General features: G+C 52.4%; 2 protein-coding genes and 1 long non-coding RNA gene across 3 annotated transcripts; 2 read left to right on the forward strand and 1 right to left on the reverse strand.

Moving 5' to 3' along the window:
* Positions 1-138: 138 nt before the first annotated feature.
* LOC136788402 (uncharacterized) lies at positions 139-5,432 on the reverse strand. Its single transcript, XR_010827198.1, has 3 exons — positions 4,649-5,432; positions 3,292-4,188; positions 139-285 (listed from the first exon to the last, which is right to left on the reverse strand). It is a non-coding gene; the product is annotated as an uncharacterized lncRNA (long non-coding RNA).
* LOC136788344 (zinc finger protein 850-like) lies at positions 3,696-10,297 on the forward strand. Its single transcript, XM_066986667.1, has 4 exons — positions 3,696-3,831; positions 4,002-4,128; positions 5,427-5,537; positions 5,662-10,297. The coding sequence occupies exons 1-4, from the start codon at positions 3,808-3,810 to the stop codon at positions 7,926-7,928; spliced, it is 2,529 nt and encodes an 842-aa protein (XP_066842768.1). The 5' UTR covers positions 3,696-3,807; the 3' UTR covers positions 7,929-10,297.
* A 3,807-nt stretch (positions 10,298-14,104) lies between these two features.
* On the forward strand, positions 14,105-18,737 carry LOC106049872 (leukotriene B4 receptor 1-like). The gene is made up of 2 exons (XM_048055666.2): positions 14,105-14,253; positions 14,745-18,737. Exon 2 carries the CDS (start codon positions 14,756-14,758, stop codon positions 15,863-15,865), a length of 1,110 nt encoding a protein of 369 aa, XP_047911623.2. The 5' UTR covers positions 14,105-14,253; positions 14,745-14,755; the 3' UTR covers positions 15,866-18,737.
* The last annotated feature ends 4,883 nt before the right edge of the window (positions 18,738-23,620 follow it).

Genomic DNA, 23,620 nt, shown 5'->3' on the forward strand with positions numbered 1-23,620 from the left:
AGCTTGTGTTTTCACTGGGGCCTGCTTTCTTAAAAGGAAAGATGGAAGGACAGGTAAAGGTGCAAGGAGGGTTTGTTTCTGGTGTCAATTCCAGCCCAGTGCTTGTTTTCTGGGCGGAGGCATGTTTGGCACACAACCCCACCACCCTTCCTAAATGTGCTGCTACACATATTTAGGAAACCTACACGCCTGTGAAGACAAGCTGAGGGAGTTGGTGTTGTTCAGCCTGGAGAAGAGAAGGCTCCAGGGAGACCTCATTGCAGCCTTCCGGTACGAAAAGTGGGCCTACAAGAAAGCAGGAGAGAGACACTTCATTAGGGAGGGTATTGATAAGACCAGGAAGAATGACTAAACTTAAAGAGGGTAGGTTGAGATTAGATATAAGGAAAAAAATCCTATGAGGGCGGTGAGGCACTGACACGCGTTGCCCAGAGAAGTTGTGGATGCCCCATCCCTGGAGGTGTTCAAGGCCAGGTTGCGTGGGGCTCTGAGCAATCCGATCTAGTGGAAATTGTCCCTGCCCATAGCAGGAGGCTTGGAATTCAATACTCTTTAAGGTCCCTTCCAACCCAAGCTGTTCTATGATTATGATCTCTCCTCAGTGAAGCTGGTTGTGACCGTGTTGGTTTTCTCACGCTCCTCCCTCCCTCGCAGCATCTACTTCCTGGTAATACGGACTGCAAAATGCTGCTGACATAATAAGTAGTCACCAGTTATACCAGCCTCACGCCTCATTCCTTTGAGGCATCCACCACCACCCATGAGCGGGGGTTGCTCTCGCCACGTGGGGTGGAAAGACAGAAGGTACAGAGGAGAAGAGAACAGACCCATCTTTGCAAAGTGGTGCTGTTAAGCTGGCTGGCAATATAGAACAGCTCTATAAAGGGCCTGCATGTTCTCACCCTGCTGGCCCGCAGTGAAGGCATCAGCCAAGAAGGGCTACTGCTGAAGATTCTGAACTTCTGATCATCATTTGCAGAGATTTCTGCTAGCTCTTTCATCTCACATCAGCGTACACTGGTGTTTTCCTCTCAGCAGGCTTAAGCCCATCTTTTTAGACTTCTTTCTAGATCCAGTCTTGACAGCAGATATATGCCGAGTGCCGTAGTCCTGTGTGAGTGCACCCACAGAGATGCAGCTTTGTGTTTGGTTGCTGATTGCTCCCAGGAGAAGTGCCATCATTGCAACCAGAAACCTTAAAACAATGCAATTGTTTGCACAGGTAGTGTGGCTGCAGAACCACTCGTGCCCATGCGCCTCAGGAGCATGGTCTCCGGATGTTTTTTGACAAAGGATGAAACAGCCCCCAAGGACAGATTTACAAAGTTGTTCTGAAGTTTAGTTATGACCATGAGACCCCCTCCTCCACTAGGGAAAGGACAGGAAGAGAGCAATTAGCAGCAGCTCATATACAGCTTGCAGCACAGGGCGGTGCAAACCCCTCCAGTCACACCATTAAACCCATCCTGACCCTGGCAATGCCTTCCCTCATTGCCAGGCACAGCAGGGCAGGAGCAGGGCCTTGGCTTGCCTGCAGTCATATGTTGATGTCCCTGAGATCTTGCTCTTCTCCAGGGTAGAAGTTATCTCAGAACAGGACCTGGGGTCTTGTGTCACCTAGTGGGCTGTTGCCCCTACTACATCCCAGCAAAGTGCTCAGGCCTTTGCTTGCAGCTCTGGGCAGAGACAAAGCCATCAGTGGCCTGCTTCTAGGAGAGTTAACTCTTTCCGTGCACAGCAGGGAAGGCTGAGCAGGGCAGAGCGCTTAACCCTTTCCTCACATAGTGGCATGCTCTGGGGCAGCCAACCGAGAAGGCCGAGGTCAATCCCTAACCGACCTCTTTGATTTTCTGTGCCGCAGCTTCACAACACATTCTGGTTCGGGGCCAGGAAGCCATGCTGCACATCAGGAGGAGCCATGGCCAAGGCTGAGCTGCAGCCCAGAGCTCCTCCAACAGAGCTGATGAGGGGTCAGGTACCTTGGGCGGGGTGCAGAGTCCCAGGGCATGGAAATGCCCCCCCACAGGAAGAGCCTGAGAGTCTGGGCTCTCCCAGGGTGCTCAGTGGGGGGAAAAGCCTTTGGTGCAGCTCACAGCTCCCCGCCCACCAGCAGCCCTCGGAGGGGCGCCCTGTAAGGCAAGTGAGAGCCTGTCTGGACGCCACCCAGGCAGCGTCTTGGTTGCAGGAGGTGCACCACGGCCATCCTGCAGCTGGGTCCAGCCTCAGGACACTTGCATCCTCCAGCCTACACGACTCAGAGGAGCCTGGCTGCCTGCAACGAGGGTGGGAGCAGCCTATAGTGGACTCGAGGTAGGCCCTCTTCATTGCTTGTGCAGAGAAGAGGCAGGGTTTTTCCTTTTCCACATGATTCCCCCTTTGAGACAGGGACTGGCATGGTGCTTATCACCACCTGAGCATCTAAAGTTCAGCACCAGACTTGGAAGGTCATGGAAAAGGGGAAAGGAAAAGCAGGATCTGCCCCATCTTGCTGTTCAAGGGTGGGAGATAGCTGTCCCGACCCAAAGCATGCAGCTCATTGCTCGCTGCTCCTCTCCTGGCTGCAGCCAAGAGATTAGCTGGGCCCTGTAAAAGCGGGTGCAAGTCCTCAGCAGGAAGGCTCCGGATCTGCAGTGTTGTTTCCTGAGCTTTGGATTAGACTCTGTTTGTGAGGTTTCTGAGGGGGCGCAGGAAGGGGTTGGAGCTGGGAAAATAAAGAAGTGAGCAGGGACTATCAGCATGCTTTGCTGACCTGTTGAATCTCTAATAATATATCTGGGACTATATTTCTAAGAGGCACACACACCTGACATTAAATGAATCCTTTGCATGTATGGATTCCTGCATGCTATAAATATTTGCCTGCCCCCTGTTCTCTGTCTCAAGCTAAAACCTCCGGGTAAGGAATTTTCCTCTCCACCCCCTACATGTCTTTAGGGGATCCAGCAGGCAAGATCTTCCTCTAGTGGCTCTTCTGATGTTACCTTTTGTTCTGCCAGCACATGGTTTCCTTGCTTGCTTGTTCTGGGGCTTGTGCTACTCCTTAACTACAGGACTTGGCTTTCTTTTTTCTGCAAATGCTTCCCAAGGCTGCTGTTCAGGATCTGCCTGCAAATGAAGGCCCATTTTACAGGCAGCTGCTGGTCCTCCCTCAGGCATGGTCAGCATTTCCACCAGCTTAGGCACTGGACTCACTCAGTGCTCCTCTTGAATGGGTCAGAGGAAGAAAATACTCTGAAACAAGAACAACCTCACAGCTCGTGGGTTGAGACAGGGACAGGGGAGATCACTTACCGATAAATAGCACTGTCAAACGCGACGGGGCAAAGGGCAGCTCTCCGTGGGTTGCAGCCCCCTCTTAGGCCACATCCGCCTGCCCCAGCATGAGCTCCTCAGTGGGCTGCAGTTTAGAGAGCTGATCCACTCTGCCACATCGTGGGCTGCAGCAGGACAGCCTGCTTCACCGTGGTCCCGGCCACAGGCTTCAGGGGAAATTCTGTCCTGGTGCCTGGAGCACCTCCTTCCTCTTTCTTCACTGACCTTAGTGTCTGCAGGGTTGTTTTCATCTCGTTTTCTCACTCCTCTGTGACTACTGCTGATGTGCAGCAGATTTTTCCTTTCTTAAATCTGCGGCCCAGATGGCTTTTACTTCCAAGCAATGGCCTGCAGCTGGACTAGGGCTGGGGAGGGACAGGGACAGGGACTGCTGTATTCCCCTAAACCTACCGTGCCATTTCTCTTGTCCCAGCAGGTTCCAGTTTGACATCTACCTTTCACCTGTGATTGTTGCAGCCTGCAGGAGGGCAGGAAATGGCCATGGCACATCCAGCTGAGGTAGGGGCTTGGAGAAGCAGCCAGGAGAGGCCAAGGGGGAAGGGATGTGAATGCAGGGGGAAGATGAGATGCCCTCAGCCAGCATTTGTGTGCTGGGCACAGAGAAGCCACTGGGACTGGAGCTTCTGTCATCAACAGGCTGCTTCTACATGGAGCCTCTTTGCTTGCAGGAACCCGTGACCTTCGTGGAGGTGGCTGTGTATTTCAGCAGGGAGGAGTGGGAGCTGCTGGATCCTGCACAGCGAGCGCTCTACCGGGACGTGATGCTGGAGACGTACGCGTCCGTAACTTCACTGGGTGAGGGCTTTGCTTCCTTTTCTCCTCATTAGGGCAGCCTTGGCGGTGTACAAGAAGCCTCTGTGAGCAGGACATATAATAAACACAATGCAATTATTAACTGCATACAGAATTATAAAATAATAAATAAAAAAAACCTAAAAGCACACACAAAGAGGATAAGCATGAATTTAAGAAGGCATTAGTGTGTTATCCACTATAACATATATATATAATGATCTAATGATACAATAATATAATATATATAATTATGCTGTTTATTAGAATATGTAATAATATAATATAGTAATATATATAACTATATATTATATATAATATATATATAACTATATATATAATATATTTATAGTTATATGACATATATAGATAATGATATAATGATACAATAATATAATATATATAATTATGCTGTTTATTAGAATATGTAATAATATAATATAATAATATATATAACTATATATATTATATATAATATATATATAACTATATATATATTATATTGATAGTTATATGTACATACGTATAAAAGAGCTTTTCTTGGTGGTTGCATGTAAATCTTCCTTCTCAGCATTGCCTTCCTCAGTTTTCCCCTAAAGCTTCTTGAAGTCAACTGCATTGAACAAGTAGGTAAAAAATAAGGAAAATAAATAAGTCCCTGCAGTAATTTCAGAGACGGAAGAGCCTTGCTGTCTTCAAATGAAGCTAGTCTATGTTGTTGGCTTGAATGATGCTGGGCCATAAATGTGGCTTTACAAGAAGGGAGTGCTAACATAGTACACGTGGACACTTAGCAGCTGTGTCAAACCCATGGGAATCATAGGGTCATAGAATGGCCTGTGTTGAAAAGGACCTTAAAGATCATCTAGTTTCAACCCCCCTGCTCTGGGCAGGGTTGCCAACCACTAGAGCAGGCTGCCCAGAGTCGCATCAAGCCTGGCCTTGAATGCCTCCAGGGATGGGGCATCCACAACCTCCCTGGGCAACGTGTTCCAGTGCCTCACCACCCTCTGAGTGAAAACCTTTCTCGTAATTTCCAACCTAAATCTCCCCTGTCTTAGTTTAAAACCATCCCCCCTTGTCCTATCACTAGCAACACATGTAAACAGGCGTTCCCCCCCCGTTTATACACTGCCTTCAGCTACTGGAAGGCCGCAATGAGGTCTCCCTGGAGCCTTCTCTTCTTCAAGCTAAACAAGCCCAGTTTCCGCCACCTTTATGCATAGGAGAGGTGCTCCAGCCCTCTGATCATCTTAGTGGCCCTCCAAATGCTCTCATCTCCTCTGTTTATGCCATTTAAGGATTACTTCCGTCCCCCAAACCCGTGGTGATCTCTCAGCTTGAAGAAGGGGAAGATCCCTGGATCCCAGATCTGCATGGCGTGGAGGATGTGACAGGAGACCTCAGCGCAGGTGAGGTGGTGGAGGAAAGGAGGAGATTGGGGTTGGCAAAAGCCACGATGAGAGGATCAGAGATCTCTGCCTGGGCCATATTATGGGCACTATGGGCTGGTTCTGGATTTCCTCTGTCATCCAGCAGGTGACAGGATCCCAAAAGCAAAGGAGACTCTTCAGAAAAGTGGCATGGCCCAAAGGCAGTTGAATGGTGACTCTGTGGGAAAAATCAGGAGGGGCGTCCAAAAGGGCCTGGAGCATGGAAAGCATCTCAAGAAGCCACTGAAAACCCACCCAGGAAATCGAGCAAGGAATCCCCTAGATGGCAGCAAAGGTCAAAAAGAGCCTAAAGAACTGACAAAGAAGCAAGGCTGCCAGAAGAAAATGGAGAACCAATGTGATGAGTGTGGAAGAATCTTTAAAAGTCATTCCCATCTCGTTAAGCACCAGCGCATCCACACAGGAGAGAGACCCTACAAGTGCTCACAGTGTGAGAAGAGCTTCAGAAGCAGCTCTGAACTCATCTACCATCAGCGCTTTCACACAGGAGAGAGACCTTACAAGTGCTCACAGTGTGAGAAGAGCTACAGAAGAAGAGCAGATCTTACCTACCACCAGCACTTTCACACAGGCGAGAAGCCCTACAAGTGCCCTGAGTGTGGGAAGAGCTTCAGAAGCAGTTCTCAACTCCTTTTGCACAAAGTAACCCACACAGCAGAGAGACCCTACAAGTGCCCTGATTGTGAGAAGAGCTTCAAAAGGAGTTCTGTACTCAATTCGCACAAACAGATCCACACAGGAGAGAGACCCTACAAGTGCCCTGATTGTGAGAAGAGCTTCAAAAGGAGTTTTGTACTCAAGTTGCACAAACGGATCCACACAGGAGAGAGACCCTACAAGTGCCCTGATTGTGACAAGAGCTTCAAATGCAGGTCCGAGGTTATTATCCACCAGCGCATCCACACAGGAGAGAGACCCTACAAGTGCTCACAGTGTGAGAAGAGCTTCAGAAGCAGCTCTGAACTCACCTACCATCACCGCTTTCACACAGGAGAGAGACCTTACAAGTGCTCACAGTGTGAGAAGAGCTTCAGAAGAAGAGCAGATCTTACCTACCACCAGCACTTTCACACAGGCGAGAAGCCCTACAAGTGCCCTGAGTGTGGGAAGAGCTTCAGAAGCAGTTCTCTACTCCTTTTGCACAAAGTAACCCACACAGCAGAGAGACCCTACAAGTGCCCTGATTGTGAGAAAAGCTTCAAAAGCAGTTCTGTACTCGAGTTGCACAAACGGATCCACACAGGAGAGAGACCCTACCAGTGCCCTGAGTGTGGGAAGAGCTTCAGAAGCACTTCTGACTTGATTAAGCACCAGCGCATCCACTCAAGAGAGAGACCCTACAAGTGCCCTGATTGTGAGAAGAGCTTCAAAAGCAGGTCCGAGGTTATTATCCACCAGCGCATCCACTCAAGAGAGAGACCCTACAAGTGCCCTGATTGTGAGAAGAGCTTCAAAAGCAGTTCTCATCTCCTTGTGCACAAACTGACCCACACAGCAGGGAGACCCTACAAGTGCCCTGATTGTGAGAAAAGCTTCAAAAGCAGTTCTGTACTCAAGTTGCACAAACGGATCCACACAGGAGAGAGACCCTACAAGTGCCCTGATTGTGGGAAGAGCTTCAGAAGCAGTTCTGACTTGATTAAGCACCAGCGCATCCACTCAAGAGAGAGACCCTACAAGTGCCCTGATTGTGAGAAGAGCTTCAAAAGGAGTTCTGTACTCAATTTGCACAAACGGATCCACACAGGAGAGAAGCCCTACAAGTGCCCTGATTGTGAGAAGAGCTTCAAAAGCAGGTCCGACGTTATTATCCACCAGCGCATCCACTCAAGAGAGAGACCCTACAAGTGTCCTGATTGTGAGAAGAGCTTCAAAAGCAGTTCTGTACTCAATTCGCACAAAGGGATCCACACAGCAGAGAGACCCTACAAGTGCCCTGATTGTGAGAAGAGCTTCAAAACGAGTTCTGTACTCAAGTTGCACAAACGGATCCACACAGGAGAGAGACCCTACAAGTGCCCTGATTGTGACAAGAGCTTCAAAAGCAGGTCCGAGGTTATTATCCACCAGCGCATCCACACAGGAGAGAGACCCTACAAGTGCCCTGATTGTGAGAAGAGCTTCAAAACGAGTTCTGTACTCAAGTTGCACAAACGGATCCACACAGGAGAGAGACCCTACAAGTGCCCTGATTGTGACAAGAGCTTCAAATGCAGGTCTGAGGTTATTATCCACCAGCGCATCCACACAGGAGAGAGACCCTACAAGTGCCCTGAGTGTGCAAAGGGCTTCAAAAGCAGTTCTGAACTTAGATCCCACAAGCGCGTCCACAAAGGAGACAAGCCGTAGTAGTGCCCTGATTGCGGGTCGAGCTTCTGCCAGAGCTCGAACCTGGTCACCCAATTCTAGATCCACACAGAAGAGAGCCTTACAAATACCTTGAGCAGAGGAAGAGCCCTGTGGCAAACTCATCTACAAACCCTCCTGCGGATCAAACTCCCTCTCCCAAAACTTGGCTGAGAGCAGAGAGAGAGAAACCCTGTCCCTAGTGTGGGCATCCAACGATGGCTGTTGGGCAGATCCAATCCCCTCTTCCCTTCCTTATTCTGTTTATCACTGCGTAAAATATTCTCTGGGATTCCTTGCACGTCACCTTTTTTCCCATCACCTTTAGGGGAGTTGCTGCTCAATGGTTTGGTAACAGCAGTAAATACCAAGTCCCAGAAGCCGCAAGAGAGAGATTTGAAGTTTCTACCGTGAAACCCAGCATAAAAACCCAACAAAGAGCAAACTCCCATCCTTGAGCCTTGAAGCCGTGGTTTATCCTGGTGCAGACAGTAGAGAACTCTAGGTGTCAGGAAGATATTTGCCGGCGCGTTTCTTGGGAGATATCGCTGTGAGCCCAGCAGGGAATGATGCATTTGCTCCATCTTCTTTGAGCAGCTTAGGAGATTCCCCAATGCCGTCACCTCCTCTGGGATGCAAAGGGTGTAGGGATGCTGATAGAAGAGTCTGGAAAGGAAAAGGGAAACAGGAAAAGCCAGCTGATGCTCTCTGCTCTCCTCTATCCTTGTAGCCAGGCTCCTATTTTGGCAGTGCCCAGCTCACTGCTCCTATCACAAGAGCCCATGGGGACCAGCTGGCCAGCTGCAAGTGAACCTTTGTGAGATGTCATGCAGGAGAGCTAAGAAGTCAGAGCAGTGCTGGGTAAGGAGTCCAGAGTTTTGGTGATGCTCATCCCAGACCAAGGCAGGCAACACTTCCAATCTCCATCTGAGCAAGCAACATCCTGCCAAGATTCACAAATGACACATCAAGGCACAGAAAAAAGTCACAATTCCCACATCTCTGCATAAGGAAATGCTCCCAGTTTCACTTTGACTCACTTGGATAAGGCAGACCCCATTTTGGCTTGTGACCGGTGTGCCTTGGAGTCTTCCCATCCTTTGGCTGGACCGTATCACCCTTCCTGGCCTTAGGTTCTCGTGTGGGTGTTCTGGGACAAATATATCCTGTTCCTGCTTTGTCCCCGGTGTGGGAATTACCCATATTGCTCCCCTTTTCAGCTGGAGATGGGGTGCCAAGTGACCACACAAAGGAGAGCCCAGAGCTGGCTGTGGCTAAGCCACTGGAAGCCCTTGGGATGTTGGTAGGTAGATCAGAAGCACATTTCTCCCAGGGGATGAGGAAATGAGGGTATGAGGGTATGACGGTATGAGGAAAGTCACTCAGGAAAGTGAGTCTTCACTCAAAGAGCCCAGGAAAGTCACCTCTGCTCGCCTCTGGATAAACCCATATGCTGTGGGTCAGTGCATGAAGATCCAAAAGAAACCTTGGCTGGAAAGAAAGGAAGAAAGCATGTCTGCAGGGATAATGGGAAGAACTTCAGCTGGAGCTCATTCCCTAGAAAATAAGAGCAACCCAACAGAGGGGAGAGTGCCTTGACTTAAGGAAGAGGTACATCCAGAGCTAGGAGATCCTCACCCATGACAGACCGCATGCTGGGAAGAAGCGCTTACAAACGCCCCAGGTGCAGGAAGAGCTTCAGCCACAGCATGAACTCATTAAATATCAGCAAATCCACGTGGGAGAAAGACCCTACAAGTGTGGGAAGAGCTTCAAAAGCAGTTCCCACCTTATTTCCCACCAGCACGTCCATACAGGAGACAGACCCTGCAAGTGCCCCAAGTGTGAGAAGACGTGCAAAAGCAGTTCAGAACTTACTTACCACCAGCGCATCCACACAGGTAATAGACCCTACAAGTACAATAAGTGTGAGAAGAACTACGTAAAAAGTTCCCAGCTTGTCATCCACCAGCACATCCACATGGGATAGAGACCCTTCTGAGGGTGGGAAAGATTTCAAAAGCAGTTCTGAACTCAATTACCACCATCCCGTTTACACAGGGTAGAGACAGTAGAAGCGCTGTCTGTGTGGGAGTAGCTTCAGAAGTTATTCCCACCCTATCTTTCACCAGAGCATCCACAAAAGAGACGGATCCAACAAGTGCCCCAGGTGTTGGAAGAGCTTCATCCAGAGCCCCAGCCTAGTGGGCTATTTGTGGCTACAGAAAGAGGAGAATCTTATAAGTACCTTGAGCAGAGAAAAAGTTTTGAGTCAAATTCATCTTCAAAATGCCCTCAAGAGCAAACTCCCTCCCCTGGATCTTGAAGACGTGGTTTAGTCCCATGTTTAGATTAAAGAGCACTAGGTGTAAGATTTGTCTGCATGTGTGTTACTTCAGAGGTATGACTGTGAGCCCAACAGCATGCATGTGACTGAGAGAAAAACTCTGTCCCTAGCTTGGGCACCCAACTAGTGGGATATCAGTTCATGGCTGTAGGATAGACCCAGTCCCATGGGTACCCTTTTCTGATGCACAATGCTTCATGATCTAGAAGGCCACTCAGGACATTACCCAATGCTTTTACAAAACCCCTCTAGGATGCAAAGGGTGCAGCTGATGATCATGGAATCATGGAATGATGGAATGATAGAATCATGGAATGGTTTGGGTTGGAAGGTGCCCTAAGGATCCTCTAGTTCCATTATGAGCAGGGATGGCCATACGCTAGACCAGGTTGCTCAAAACCCCATCCAACTGAGCCTTGAACGTCTCCAGGGATGAGGCATCCACAACTACTTTGGGTAATCTGTTCCAGTGTGTCACCATCCTCTGAGTAAACAATGACCTCCTAACATCTAATCTAATTCCCTCCTTCTATAGTTTTCTCCCTTGTTCTATTGCCATCTGCCCCTGTAAAAAGTCATTCCATCTTTTTTTTTTATAAGCCCCTTTTAAGTACTGAAAGTACATAAAAAAGTACATAAAGTCTCTCACCATGTCCAGTTTGCTCTTCTGTTCTTGTTGCAAGCAGCTTTTTTAACCCATTTCCTAAGGAAACTGCAGGAATATTGTGTGTGTGCGTGCATGCATTCGTCTCTCGATTGGTGCCGCCACCACCCAATGGCCAATGGGTGCCCAAGTAGCACCTGGAGTCACTGGGTGCCGGGCAGGACCCAGTCCGTCAGGTTGCGGGGGGGGGGGACCGCTGGAAGCGGCGTGGGTCTCATCCCCCCTCCCCAGGGCACCCGGAGACCTTGGATGGGACCCAGGCATCCTGCAGCCCCCCTGCTCGAGTTGGAACCCAGCTGTCCAGTGCCCCACATCTCTCCACAGTTCGGCACCCGTTGTCTCACTTGCCTGATGTTCCTCATTCCCAGCATCCGTCGACCTGGAGGGGTCCCCTGTACCAAGCATGCCATTCCCACTGCCCATTGTGGCGCTACCCCTGACACCCCCATGCCTGGCAGGTCAGGAGGAAAGTGAGGATGCACCAGAGAACGGCTTGAGGAGAGGGCCTGCGCCTCCGATTATTGCAGGGTGCTCTGTGGCAGAAGCCTTTGCCAGGGGGACCCTTCCTCTTCCAGCTCTCTCAGCCTCTCTTCATAGGAGAGAGGAGGTTGAAGGTTTAAAGGTTGGACTAGATGATCTTAGAGGTCTTTTCCAACCTGAGTGATTCTAGGATTCTGAGTTCCAGTCCCGGCATCATCTTTGTCATCCTTTGCTCAACTCTCCGGTAGTTCTATGTCCCCCTTGTACTGGGGAGCACAGAACTGGACACAACACTCCAGGTGCAGCCTCACCAGGGCTGAGCAGAGGGGAGACATTCAATTCACCTCCCTCGACCTGCTGGCAACACCAACACCTAATGCACCCCAGGATACCATTGGTCTTCTTGGCCACAAGGGTGTGTTTCAGGTTCATGGTTAACCTGTTGTCCACCAGGACTACCAGGTCCTTCTCTGCAGAGCCGCCTTCCAGCTGGTCAGCACCCAATCTGTCCTGGTGCATGGGTTTATTCCTCCTTAGGTGCAGGATACTGTACTTGCCTATGTTGAGTTTCACGAGGTTTCTCTCTGCCCAACTCCCCAGCCTGTCCAGGTCTCTCTGAATGGTAGTACAGCCCTCTGGTTTATCAGCCTCTCCTCCCAGCTTTGTATCATCAGCAAACTTGCTGAGGGTACACTCTGTCCCTTACATCCAGGTCGTCACTGATGGAAAAGTCGAGTGAGACTGAACACAGTACTGACCCCTGGGGGACACCAATAGGTGCCGGCCTCCAACCAGACAGCAGCTGAGCACAACCCTCTGAACTCTGCCATTCAGCCGATTCTCAATCCACCTCACTGTCCACTCATCCAACTCACACTTTCTGCATTTATATATGTGGATATTGTGGGAAACAGTGTCAAAAGTCTTGCAGAGGTCAAGGCAGAAGTCAAGGTCATCCTCTGCTCTCCCTTCATCTACCCAGCCAGTCATCCCATCACAGAAAGCTATCAGATTGGTTAAGCATGATCTCCCCTTGGTGAATCCATACTTACTGCCAAGGCTGCCTGCCCTGTAGTTTATTCGGTTCTCCCTCTTGCCCTTTTTGAAGACTGCAGTGACATGCAGGTTTCCTGCCCTCTTTGCTTGCCTTCTTACTCATATGGATACATCGGTCTTGATCTTGGAGGAAGTGATGCTTGAATATTAACCTGATCTTTTGGCCCCCATTTCCTTCTAAGGCCCTAACCCAGGGGATTCCTCCAAGTAGGTCCCTGAAGAGGTCAGTGTTTGCTCTCCTGATGTCCAGAGTAACTTTTTGCCTTTCTTCCTCCTTGCAAGATCCTGAACTCCACCATCTCATGGTCACTGCAGCCAAGGCTGCCCTCAACCTTTATGTCTCCTTCTTTGTTAGCACAAGGTCCAGAGCACACTTTTCCTCTTTGGCTCATCTATCACCCATGTCAAAGTAGGCATTGCTGCTCTCCAGGAACCTGCTGGACAGTTTGTGTCTAGCTGTATGATCTTTCCAGCAGATATCAGAGTGGTTGAAGTCCCCCACGAGAACTAGAGCTTGTGGTCATGAGCATACTTTCATCTGTCTGTGCATACTTTCATCTGTCTGTAGAAGGTCTCAGTGACTTCCTGATTGGGTGGCCTGTAGTAAACAACCGCAATAATGTCACTCATGTAAACCTGAAACTGGCTAGCCCCTACACCCGGCCCAAGTCAGGAAACACTTAAGCAAGAGGAAGAAGGCAGGGAAACCAAAGGCAGGAAAGAACACAAGAGTCACGCTAGGCCTTAATTTTCCCCTGCCTGGACAGGGACAGGAGGGGATGACACCACAAGTAGTATTGCCAACAGGCAACAAGACCCTCACAAAGGCCCTCCAGGAGAGGGCGTCTGATTGGGAGCATGTCGAGATAGCATGATAGGCACAGGGAAGGTCTTCTCCTATGTGCTTACTAACAGGTATGGTTAATGCACCTTCTTATCCTTCCCTCCTTGGCTCTCTCCCTGCCTCCATTCTTTCACCCTTTATCTGTCCCTTCATCCATCACACCCTCCCTCTGTCCATCCCTTCATTTGCCTGTCCCAACATTTGAGTCCTAGCCTGAAAATCGGGAACCACTTAGATGATTGTGTGGTGGGGTACAATCCCAAGCCAGACAAAGACCCACTGACAGTGGTGACCCTCTGTTATCCAGCACATTGAAGGACTTTTTACCCCCCAGTTTCCCATCATGCCATTGTCCAGCCCAAGAGAGGTAAGACTAGAGATGTCTGACAACAGCGTACAGTTTCTCCCTTCATTTTTCCCACCAAATTCCTATCATGCTGTTGACTGACCAAAGGGTATCAAGATTAGAAGTGGGCAATGCCAGCCATTTTTGCTCTCTGCTGCTTTTAGGAGGAAAGGATGGGAAGGTGCATTGACCATACCTGTTAGTAAGCACATAGAAGACCTTCCCTGTGCCCTCTGCGCTATCTCAACATGTTCCCACCAACCCTACAACCATGCAATGGAGCAATCAGACAGCCCCTCCTGGGGGGCCTTTGGAAGGTTCTTGCTACCTGTTGGCAATGCTGCTGGTGGTGTCATCCCCTCCTGCCCCTGTCCAGGCAGGGGAAAATTAAGGCCCAGCGTCACTCTTCCCCACGTGCCCCTTTCCTGTCTGTGGTTTCCCTGCCTTCTTCCTCTTGCGTGAGTGTTTCCTGACTGGGGCTGAGTAGAGGGGAAGTAGCATCCAACGGCCACGGCCGCTGCTGGCTACAGGGGCACCGAGGACCCACCACCCCCGCCAGGGACTCTGGGAAGGGACATGTGAGGCCCTGAGGTACTGAGGGGAAGGCTGGTGGGGTGGGAGGTCTCGGGGGCCACTGAGCAGTCTTGAGACAACTGGGAGGTATGGGTGGACAACTGAAGTTCTTGAGGATCACATGGAATATCTGTGAGGTGGGGGTACTAGCAGGTTTGGAATGTGACTGGGAGGTTTATGGGAACTGGAAAGGTGGGGTGGAAAACTGGGATGTCTAAGGGGTCAACTGGGATGTTTGGGGGAGTAACTTCGGTGGTGTGGCTGGCCCAATGTGAGGTCTGGGAGTCAGCTTTGAGGTCTGTGGGATGCCAAGATATAGGGGAGGAGATGAGAGTAGAAAGAGAAGAAGAGGAGGAGGCCTCAGAGGGTGGGGAGAAGGAAAGAGGGACAGATGAGGAAGGGAGGGGCTCTGGGGAACGGCAATATTGGAGGAGGGGGATGCAGAGATGGGGAGCTGGAGGGATGGCTGAGTTTGCTCTGGGTGACGCTGGTTAACCCCATCCCCACAGCCCCCACTGCGATGTCCACACCCTCCTCCAATGGGACAGCCACCCCCATCCCCAGCGCAGCGGTGGGACTGACCCTGCTGTCAGCGGCGATGGTCATAGGGCTGCCAGGGAACGCCCTTGTGTTGTGGAGCTGCGCTGCCACCCGTCGCCGTGGCATCCCCATGCTGCTGGTGTTCCACCTGGCCCTGGCCGATGTGGCCACCCTCCTAACTGGCCCTGTCTACATCCGCTTCCTGAGCACCGGTCGCTGGGACCTGGGCCTGGCTGCTTGCCGTGGCTGCAACTACATCTGTGGTGCCGCCATGTATGCCAGCGTCTTCCTCATCGCCCTGCTTGGCCTGCACCGCTGCCTGGTGGTGTCCCGGCCATCGGCGGCAGTAGTGGCGGGTGACCGCGCCGCCCAGCTGGCCCATGGGGCCGCGGCGGTCACCTGGCTGGTGGCCTTGGTACTGGCCACTCCCTCTATCGCCTTCCGGCATGTGGAGGATGGGCACTGCAAGCGGAAACACAGCTCCGCCGCTTGGCTGGTGACCCACAACCTGCTGGAGACGGGGCTGGGCTGGGCCCTGCCACTGACCGCTGTGGCTGTCGGCTATGGGCTGCTGCTGCAGCGGCTGCGGCGCACACGACTGGCACGGCGGGGCCGCACTCTCGGGCTTGTGGCCGCTGTGGTGGTCGCCTTCGCTGTCACCTGGGGACCCTACCACATCGCCAGCCTGCTGGAGGTGGTGGCAAAGCTGCAGAAGAGCAGTGAGCCCCTGAACAGGGTTGCCAGGGCCATCCGCCCACCAGCCACTGCCCTGGCCTTCCTCAGCAGTGCCTTAAACCCCCTGCTCTACGCCTGTGCTGGCCGGGGGCTGTGCCACACTGCTGGGACTGCTCTCCTGCCCCGGCTCCTGGAGGGCTCCACGGCTTTCAACAGCACCCGTAGGACCATGGCCAGGACCACCCACCGGGCAAGGGGCACACGGAAAGACAGGGAGAAGGGGGGCGAGGATGTGGCAGTGGAGGACACAGGGACAGGGGGTGGGGGGACAGCAGTGGAAGTCGTGGGGATGGGGGATGGGGGGACAGTAGTGGAGGACACAGAAACAGGGGACAGTGGGACAGGGAGGGCATGATGGTGGAGAAGGCTGTGGAGAGGAGATGGATTTTGTGGTGGCCCTAATACAAACCCCTCCCTCTGTTCATGCCTCTCTCCCTCTCTCCCTCCAACCATTCCTCCCTCCCTCCTTCCATGTCTTCATCTCTCCCTCCACCCCATGGTCCTGGTGAGGCCTGAGCAGGACTGTAACCAATAAAAGAGGGATGGACAAGAAAGGCAGTAATTTGGGATATTCCGCTGGGCCTCTGGGATGATGCAAAATTTGCCAATGCATGCCATGCGTCTGTGTCCGTCCATCCATCCATCTGTGCCAGCAACCAGGAAGGGACCCAGGCATCCGGGGCAGAGGAACCTGGGTGGGTGTAGATGAGTGACATGGGTGGAGATACAGTGTGTGTGTGTGGGGGGGGGGCACTGTGTGTGTGCTCGTGGGGAGTGCTGGCAGGGGTCAAATACTCCAAAATGGGCTCTGAGGGGGGTCGCAGGGAGGTCTGGGGTTAGCTGGGGAGGTCTTGGGTTGTGCTTGGTTGTGCTGGGAGGAACAAGCCCAGGCACCAGGATGTGCTGGGGGCCACCCAGCTGGAAAGGAGCTCTGTAAAGGCCCTGGGGGTCCTGGTGGACACCAAGTAGAACAGGAGCCAGCAATGGGCCCTTGCCACAGAGGAGGTTAACAGCATCCTGGGCAAGTATTGCCAGCAGGCCAAGGGAGGTGATCCTTCCCCTCTACTCAGCACTGGTGAGGCTGCACCTGGAGTACTGGGTCCAGTTCTGGGAGCCGAGTACCAAAGAGACATGAAGCTACAGGAGAGTTGAGCGAAGGATGACAAAGATGATGCCGGGACTGGAACACAGAATCCTAGAATCACTCAGGTTGGAAAAGACCTCTAAGATCATCTAGTCCAACCTTTAAACCTTCAACCTCCTCCTCTCTCCTATGAAGAGAGGCTGAGAGAGCTGGAAGAGGAAGGGTCCCCCTGGCAAAGGCTTCTGCCACAGAGCACCCTGCAATAATCGGAGGCGCAGGCCCTCTCCTCAAGCCGTTCTCTGGTGCATCCTCACTTTCCTCCTGACCTGCCAGGCACGGGGGTGTCAGGGATAGCGCCACAATGGGCAGTGGGAATGGCATGCCTGGTACAGGGGACCCCCCCAGGTCGACGGATGCTGGGAATGAGGAACATCAGGCAAGTGAGACAACGGGTGCCGAACTGCGGAGAGATGTGGGGCACTGGACAGCTGGGTTCCACCTCGAGCAGGGAGGCTGCAGGATGCCTGGGTCCCATCCAAGGTCTCCGGGTGCCCTGGGGAGGGGGGACGAGACCCACGCCGCTTCCAGCGGTCCCTTCCCGGAGCCTGACAGAGCGAGTCCTGCCCGGCACCCGGTGACGTCAGATGCTACTCGGGCCCCCATTGGTCATTGGGCGGCGGCGGCACCAATCGCGGCGAGGAGCCTCTCGGGGGGAGAGGATGAGGCGGGAGCGCCGGGCTGAGGGAGGGGCAGGGACGAGGCTGGGGCCGCAGGCTGGGGAGGGGGAGGAGGGGAGAGGCGCTTGGTGATGAGGAAGGGAGCCAGGGGCTGGGCTGGGGCCACGAGACGGGGCTGGGACGTGTGTGGGGGCGAGCAGAAGTGGAGGCTCCAGGTGCCCAGCGCGGAGGTGGGCATGTCCGCCAGCACAGCCACCCCAGCCACCTCCTGGAACAGCTGCGGTTCTGCTGGGAGAGGGGCTGGGGCTGCAGGACAGAATGGGGGGGATTGGGGGTGAGGGGAGATGCGGGATGCCACAGACCACGGTGACCCCCGTGCTCAGGCGACGCCCCCGGTCCCACCCGGGTTCCCGCTGCCGCGGAAGGGAGCTCAGGGTGTCGTGATGCTGTGGCGAAAATCTCTGGCAAAGACCGGCGAATGTGGGCGAAAATCCCCCCTGCCCGTGCAGATGTTCAGTAAAAGAGACTTCCAAGATGATGGGGAGAGGACGGCACCAGGGCAGCTGACCTAAACCGACCAAAGGGGTATTCCATGCCATACGATGTCACACTCAGCAATAAAAGGTGGGAAAGGGGAAGGGGGGGGGGGGACGACTCTTGTTGTGGAAGCATCTGTCCTCCCGAACAACAAGCATATTGAGGCCCTGCTTCCCAGGACGGTTCTGAACATCACTCACTGATGGGAAGTAGAGAGTAACTGTTTTTCTCTCTCTGTGCTTCTGTGCTGCCTTTTTTTTTTAAAAAACTTTTTTTTTTTCCCTCTCCCTTTTCCCTTTAATTAAATCATCCTCATCTCAAACCTTGAGCTCTCTGTGTCCTATTTTCTCCCCCTTCCTCCTTGAGGACAGGGAGTGAGGGAGCGGCCGTGGTGGAACTCAGCTGCCCACCCGAGTAAAACCACCACACACTAACACAGATGTACTTTGTATATCAACCATAAGGACAGGACTGAGACGGGAAGAGGGTTGTCAACCACAAGGACAGGACTGAAACAGGAAGTATGTTGTATATTGACCACAAGGACAGGATGACCCTAAAGGTAACCAGCAAGAACTGACCTGGACTGCTGAAGTCTGCAAATGACAGGAAGGGTCAAAAGTTTAGCAGTGAGGAAGACTTCTGGCCTTCATCAAAAGACCACCAGAGGATGCTGGCTGACCACCCAAGGACTATAGCATGCATGCGAATAGGGGCGGGAACCAATGTTAATGATTCTTCGGATGCCTAATGAATATGCAAGAGACTTACATGTGTGTGTGGGGGGGAGTGAAATTAATATGTATACATCTCATCAATGATATCAATGTATATATCTCACCCTGGTAGTAACCCTTGGTGTGCAAGCTAGGAGGAGCGATCCCCCTTGCACCCAGTGCTGCAATAAACATACCCGCTTTATAACTCTCCTCGAGTTGTAAAATTTGTTTCCGTGTGTCACAGGAAAAGCAAAGCAAAACAAATCAAAGCCGGGCCAAGAAAATCAAGGAAAGCAAGGCCAGGAAAGGCAAAGCAGGGCCAGGAAAGGCAAAGCAGAGCCAGGAAAATCAAAGCAAAGCAGGGCCAGGGAAGGCAAAGCAGAGCAAGGCAAAGCAAAGCAAAGGAAAGTAGCACAAGGAAAAGCAAAGCATTGCCAGGAAAGACAAAGCAAACAAATCAAAGCAAAGCAATTCGAGGCAAAGAAGAGCAAAGCAGGGGCAAGAACAGCAAAGGAAAATAGAGAAGGAAAAGCAAAACTGTGCCAAGGAAGAACAAAGCAAAGAAGAGCAAGGAAAAGCAAAGAAAAGTGAAGCAAATCTAAGCAGCTGGTGGCCAGCCCTCCTGCCGGTTCCAAGTGTCTGTGGGAGAAAGACCGCAGGGGCCTCATGCCGGGTACAGCTGGTGGCCAGAGTCGGACAGTGGCTGTACCCTGCTTGCCTGCTCCCCGGCCTCCTTCACACCTCATAGTCCACCGTGACAGTGGGCAAGAACCATGTCAAGCTTTAGCTGGTTTTATATATATATACACACACACATATATATATATATAGTTGCCTTTCTTCCACTGTAGTTCTGGGAATCATGTAGTTATTTATGGTTGTTCAAAACCTCACCCAACACCAACCCCAGACGAATAGCAGTGGATGCCCTAGAGGCCTTCCAGGGCACTCTGGGATGCCCTACAAGCCTCCTCTTGCACCCTAGAGGCAAAATAAGGACTCTCCCTGGAATCTAGTGGCCTCTGGATGCCTCTCAGGGCTCTCTAGTGCACTCATTGGTACACTGGAGGCCTCCTGTGGCCCTCCACTGAACTCTAGATGCTCTTCAGGCCTACCAGGGCAACCCAGTGCCCTCTAGCTCCCTTGGAAAGACTCCCAGTGACCCCCAGTGTCCTCAAGGATGCCCTAGAGGCCTCCAAGGGCACTCTAGGATGCCCTATGAGCCTTGCCTTCCACCCTAGAGGCAAAATAAGGACACTTCCTGGAATATAGTGGCATCTGGAAACCTCACACTGCCATCTAGTGCTCTCTCGGGCACACTGGAGGCCTCCTGTGTTCCTCTGCTGCACTCTAGATCCTCCGCAGGTTTACCAGGGCCACCCAGTGCCCTCTAGCTCCCTCGGAAAGCCTCCCAGTGACCCCCAGTGTCCTCAAGGAAGCCCTAGAGGCCTCCCAGGGCACTCTAGGGTCCCCTACGAGCTTCCTCTTGCATCCTCGAGGCAAAATAAAGACTCTTGCTGGAATCTAGTAGTCTCCAGCAGCCTCACAGTGCTCTCTACTGCACTCTCTGGAACATTGCAGGCCTCCTGTGGTCCTTTGCTGCACTCTAGATTCTCCACAGGTCTACCAGTGCCCCCCAGTGCCCTCTAACTCCCCTGGAAAGCCTCCCAGTGACCCCCAGTGTACTCTAGGATGCCCTAGAGTCCTCCAAAGGCACTGTAGCATGCCCTATGAGACTCCTCTTGCACCCTCGAGGCAAATAAGGACTCTCCCTGGAATCTAGTGGCCTCCAGCGGCCTTGCAGGGCTCTCTAGTTCACTCTCTGGCACACTGGAGGCCTCCTGTGGGCCTGCACTCTAGATCCTCCACAGATCTACCAGGGCCACCCAGTGCCCTCTAGCTCCCACGGAAAGCCTTCCAGTGACCTCCAGTGTTCTCTAGGATGCCATAGAGGCCTCCCAGGGCACTCTAGGGTTGCCTGAGAGCCCCCTCTTGCACCCTCGAGGCAAAATAAGGACTCTTCCTGGAATCTAGTGGCCTCCAGCGGCCTCCAGCGGCCTCACAGTAGGCCAATAGTAGTGGATGCACTTGTGGCACATGAAGGTCTTCTCCGCAGTGTGGATCCTCCGGTGGGGGACGAGGAACGACATCCTGCTGAAGGTCTTCCCGCAGTCTGGACACCCGTAGGAGGCTCTGTGTGCTGTGCCTCCTGGCCTCCCGGCCTCGTTGCTGCTGTAGGTTCTCCCCACCACAAGATCCCCTCGGCAGCCTTTCAGGCTTCCACCTGTCCTCGGCGACCGGTGGCCACAGGGCTCCGGCTTCACTTCTCCATGTGGTTCCTTGGAGCTTCGCTGTGGTTGATGCTGTGGTGTTGGGTTTGCCTTCTGGGCTGAGTTCCCCTTGGATCATCCGGAACGTATCTCAGCTCCGTTCGGTGTCCCTGTTTTTTCCCCCTTCTCATCCTCCAGGCCATCGTCAGCTGTAGGGACAAAGACAGAGACGCAAAAACCCCATCCCACGAAGTTTGGCTGTGGATCCCGAGCACCTTTGGGACTCCCACTCCCAAATCCAGCCTGCCCTGCAGCCCTGGGTGGTGCCACCGCAGCAAGGAGCCCCTTGGGGTCGAGGCTCCATCATCCCCCCCCTTGCTACCCACCTGCTTGTGGGGTTTCTGGCTGGTGACTCCTCTTCCCATCTGGAGCACTCTGGGAGAGAAGACCTGGGGAGGAAGCATGCGTGCTGCTGGGCTCCCACCTTCAGCTTTGGGGGATGTGGGGGCTGCTGGGTCTGGGCTCTGGTGGTCCTGGGGAGCTTGGTGGGGGCTCTCGTTGTCGTCGTCATCGTCGTCGTCCTCCTCCTCCTCCTCCTTCCTTCCTTCCTCATCCTCCTCCTCCTCCTTCCTTCCTCGTCCTCCTCCACTTCCGCCCCCAGCAGCAGATTCACCACATCCCACCCGGGGCCGAGATAAAAAATAGCTCCATAAGGAAAGGAGAAGCGGAAGAAAGAAATTAAAGAAACTAGGGGAAAAAAAGCAGAAAAAAGTGTTGCAAAGGCCACTCACTGCTTCCCATGGGTAGATGTGTGCCTGGGCAGCTCTCAAACAAACTTTGCCCCCCTAAACCCCCTCCTCTCTGTTTAAAAGTTGAGAATGATATCTCTGTGGTTAGCTCAAGCCTGCTCGCATCCCCTTGTGCAGATGAGAATCAAAGGTGACCTTGACACAGTGCAAACAGCCCGTCCAGGCGTTATCAGCACTGATTTACCCCAGCACAGCACCTTAGGGGCGCTGGAAGATAATTAACTCCATCCCAGCTGGACCCCGGTGGACTGGGTGGACCACCCCTGATGCCCTCCATGAGCAGCAGCCCCAAAAGAGCAGGAAGGTGGTTTTGGGGACAGCAGGAGTGTGAGGTTTTGGAGTGTGCAGGAGACACAAATTGGCTGCATCCCTAATATTTACAGCTCCTGGGTTGTGCATGTACACATGGGTGCACCCAGGTACTCACAGAAGCACGTGTGCATGTGCATCCCAGCATTTTTCTCTGCAAAAGTGTCACCTAGATGTTAATGCATCACTTTTGGCCGTGCATTTTTACTGCACCAGTGGCGGGCACGAGGATGAGTGTAAAGCGCTCGCTGCAGTGCATGAGGTCTCCAGCACTGCAGGAAATCCCCAGGCTCAAGAGCTTTCGGGAGTAACAAAATATTCTGGTTCCTCCTCAGCTTCAAAGAGAATATACTGGTTCCTCTGCTCTCAAAGAGAATTTTCTGGTTTATCGGAGGTCTGAGGCTCTGTGATAGCTGCAGGCATCTTCATGCCGCTCGGCTGCCTGGGATGGGTCATGATTCGATCTCTCTTCTCCATTTGCTAACCCAGCAGCTCCTTTCATCCTTGCTCTTAGCCTGGATCCTTGCTGACCAGGGGAAGGGGATTAGAGGATACTTAAGATACTCCTAAATAGGAGGTGGCAAAGGGAAACTCTTTCCTGCAATGCACAGAGGGCTCTGAGGGACCCTCATCCAAAATCCGATGTTATATAGAAGGTGGAGGTGGGCTGCAGCCCTAAATGCAGGAGAAGATGGAGCGAAGGGTGAAAACCAAGAGGAAATCAGCAATGCAGAAATGTTGTGTGTGTCTTGGTACATTTATTCCCCTTCCAACACTTTTTGAGCCTGCTGATTAATCCGATATAAGACTCGGGAAAAGCAGTTCTGTGGCTCGTGGAGATGATCTGCAAGCAGAAAACCCGAGCTGAAAGCTTTTACCGAGGAGTGCTTGCTTCTGGGGGAAGGCATGTTTGGCACACGACCTTGTCACCCATCCTAAGTATGCCACACATTGGATGTGCTCCTTGCCTGACGCTTTGATCAGAGCAGCTGGCAGGCACCGAGCCTTGCTTGGCTGAGATTAAACATAGACAGAAGTGTGGATGAAAGCAAAGCAAGCAAACGAGGGAAGGCTGACGTGAGAAATGAAACTACCACTCGCTTCGGCTGGCTGTAAGAATTTAACCCTCCTGGAGTGGCATTTTCCCAATTTCTTGCACGAAGCACGAGGGGAGGTCACAGGGAATGGGGCAAGGTTTGTTCAGATAGTTCAAATCATTCAGAGCAGCCGGCTGTGCTCGGACTCATGCCAGCAGCAAAAATGTTTGCAGAGGTGATGCCTGCAATAGGAGAGGGCATATGGGGAAAAAAATAATTAATTTTTTAAAGAAGCATTAAAAATCACAGGTGCAAATGTATATTTATATAAATACATATATATTAAATGCCTTGCTTGCTTTTTGCTCCTAAATGCAGCCTCCCTAGTTTCAGGACGTGCTGGGAGTGGGAGCAATGTACACCCTGCAGCACGAAGGTTTTGGGGTGCAACAGGTGCCCCGATGTGTAATTGCCTTGCGGGATACCCCTGCATCTGGGGCAGGATTCGCCTCCGCTCTGCTGGGATGGATGGGCAGAAATGACGTTCTGGAGGGGGTCTGGATGCAGAAGAGTCGGTTTGAGCTCAGAGGTTTCGCTTTTGACCTTGGGAGGGTTTCTCTGAGGCTCCTGCAAGCCATGGGTTTCCGGCTCTCGGGTTCAGCTCCGCC

The sequence above is a fragment of the Anser cygnoides genome, chromosome 35 (assembly GCF_040182565.1).
Source record: "Anser cygnoides isolate HZ-2024a breed goose chromosome 35, Taihu_goose_T2T_genome, whole genome shotgun sequence".
Lineage (NCBI taxonomy): Eukaryota > Metazoa > Chordata > Aves > Anseriformes > Anatidae > Anser > Anser cygnoides.

What these genes read in the sequence shown, in the direction of transcription:
- LOC136788344 (XM_066986667.1), top strand. Translation starts at nt 3,808, where the DNA reads ATGGCCATGGCACATCCAGCTGAG. An exon ending in CGCGTCCGTAACTTCACTGG is followed by an intron (nt 4,129 to 5,426) that starts GTGAGGGCTTTG and finishes ATGCCATTTAAG; the next exon opens with GATTACTTCCGTCCCCCAAA. An exon ending in GACAGGAGACCTCAGCGCAG is followed by an intron (nt 5,538 to 5,661) that starts GTGAGGTGGTGG and finishes TCTGTCATCCAG; the next exon opens with CAGGTGACAGGATCCCAAAA.
- LOC106049872 (XM_048055666.2), top strand. Translation starts at nt 14,756, where the DNA reads ATGTCCACACCCTCCTCCAATGGGACAGCCACCCCCATCCCCAGCGCA.